Genomic DNA, 1,577 nt, shown 5'->3' with positions numbered 1-1,577 from the left:
GAATGTACAAATGTGCTTTACACAATTGATGTATGTATGGATTGTGATAAGAGTCGTATGAGCACCTAATAAAACGATTAAAAAATAATAAAATAAAAAATAAATAAAAGGAACTTCTGGGGGGGAATAAAAGAAAGGAAGGAAGGAAGGAAGGACGGAAGGACGAAAGAAAGAAAGAAAGAAAAAGCACCGAGGCCGGGAGGGGCTGGCGTGGACAGGGACCTTTGAACCTACGAAACCGCCTCTCGTGGGGACGGCGATCGGCCGCAGATAAGGCGCCGGAGCCTGTTAGCCATGACGTTCAGCTACTATTCCAAAATAAGCAAGTTCAAGGACGCAGGCCCCACGGTCTTTGGAACCGCCTGAAGAAATGAATCCCTTCCATTCACGCGGCGCCCACGAAGCCTCCCATCGGACACCCCGACCTCGCTCCGCGCGCTTGGGCACAGAGGCCGGGCGGCCCCGTGGGACTCGAACGCAGCCCGGCCCGGCCTGGCGGACCCGCTCTCGGCTCACTCCCCCGCGCCGCAGCCGCTCACCCGGGGGTCCCACGGCCGGGGATTTGGGGTCTGCGCCCACCTTGGTACTGGGGTCCGGGTCGGAGCAGCACTCGAGGGTGGCCTCCTCGGAGAGGCCGCCGGACGCTGGTTGTGCGTCTGCCATGATTGCACTGCTGTCGGTACCGCGGAGCGGAGACCCAGGAACTCAGCGGCCGCGGACTTTCCACCCGCCCTGCGGCGGCTTTAATAAGCGGCGGCACCGCGCCGGGGGCGGGCGGCCGCTCACTTCTAGCCAATCGACTAGCTCGGAGCAAGTGAACTCTCTGCTGATTGGGTGCGCAGTGAGTCCGCGCCGTAGGCCGCAGGCGCTCGACGCCTAAAGACTACAGTTCCCAAGGTGCCTTGAGCTTAATGGAAGGGAGCACTCAAGTTAAAAATCCAAACCTTCTGCTATCGACGGCCGACCCACAGAGACTTTTAAGACAGTATAACTGCACCACAGGGCTTCCAAGGTTGTAAATATTTATGGAAGCGACTGGTGGGTTTCAGTGGCAGCTTTTCCCTTAGCTTAAAAAAATCCTATCATAATTGACAGTGTGTGGAAGCAAGATGATTTATCCAGCCTATCAAAAATCCTGCCTGCTGGAAAACGGAATTTCTGAGTTACTTGGGTCTCTGTTCAACTGTTAGGGAGCCCAGGGAGTGCAGTGGTTAAGACGCTCGGCTGCGAACCGAAAGGTAACACTCTTGGGAGCAACAACGACGAGGCGGTTCTGCTCTGCCCTATAGGGTCGCTTTGGAATTAGCTCCCCCGTAGTGGGTGCTCAGAGTTCAGTAACCACTTGGGGGTTGCGCTTTGTAAGTGATAAGGGCTCAAAGTGTTTGTTTAAGCAAGACGGGATAATAATATAATAATAATACAATACAAACCTCTGGTTTAGTCATGAAGTTTTGGTTTCATTTTTTGTTAGCTCTATATGCTTCTTATACTTGCTGACTTCTTCTGAGCTTCCTTACAGGATTTTGGTGAGGATCACGGTTTGACAACGGCCCCGATCCTCTTACTTGAAGTGGTTT

General features: G+C 53.4%; 1 protein-coding gene across 1 annotated transcript in view; it reads right to left on the bottom strand.

Annotated features, from left to right (window-relative positions):
* Positions 1 to 697, bottom strand: part of GLO1 (glyoxalase I) — a 30,837-nt gene extending 30,140 nt beyond the window's left edge. The window contains exon 1 of the mRNA XM_004710834.2: positions 580 to 697. Coding sequence (XP_004710891.1) covers positions 580 to 663 — 84 coding nt within the window. The 5' untranslated portion in view covers positions 664 to 697. The remainder of the gene's footprint in view (positions 1 to 579) is intronic.
* Between the last annotated feature and the right edge of the window lie 880 nt (positions 698 to 1,577).

Source organism: Echinops telfairi, unplaced genomic scaffold (genome assembly GCF_000313985.2).
Source record: "Echinops telfairi isolate 266 unplaced genomic scaffold, ASM31398v2 ScPeMD7_3533;HRSCAF=4204_1, whole genome shotgun sequence".
Lineage (NCBI taxonomy): Eukaryota > Metazoa > Chordata > Mammalia > Afrosoricida > Tenrecidae > Echinops > Echinops telfairi.
The sequence above is the reverse complement of the archived record's forward strand: the minus strand, read 5'-3'. Positions and strand labels throughout refer to the sequence as shown.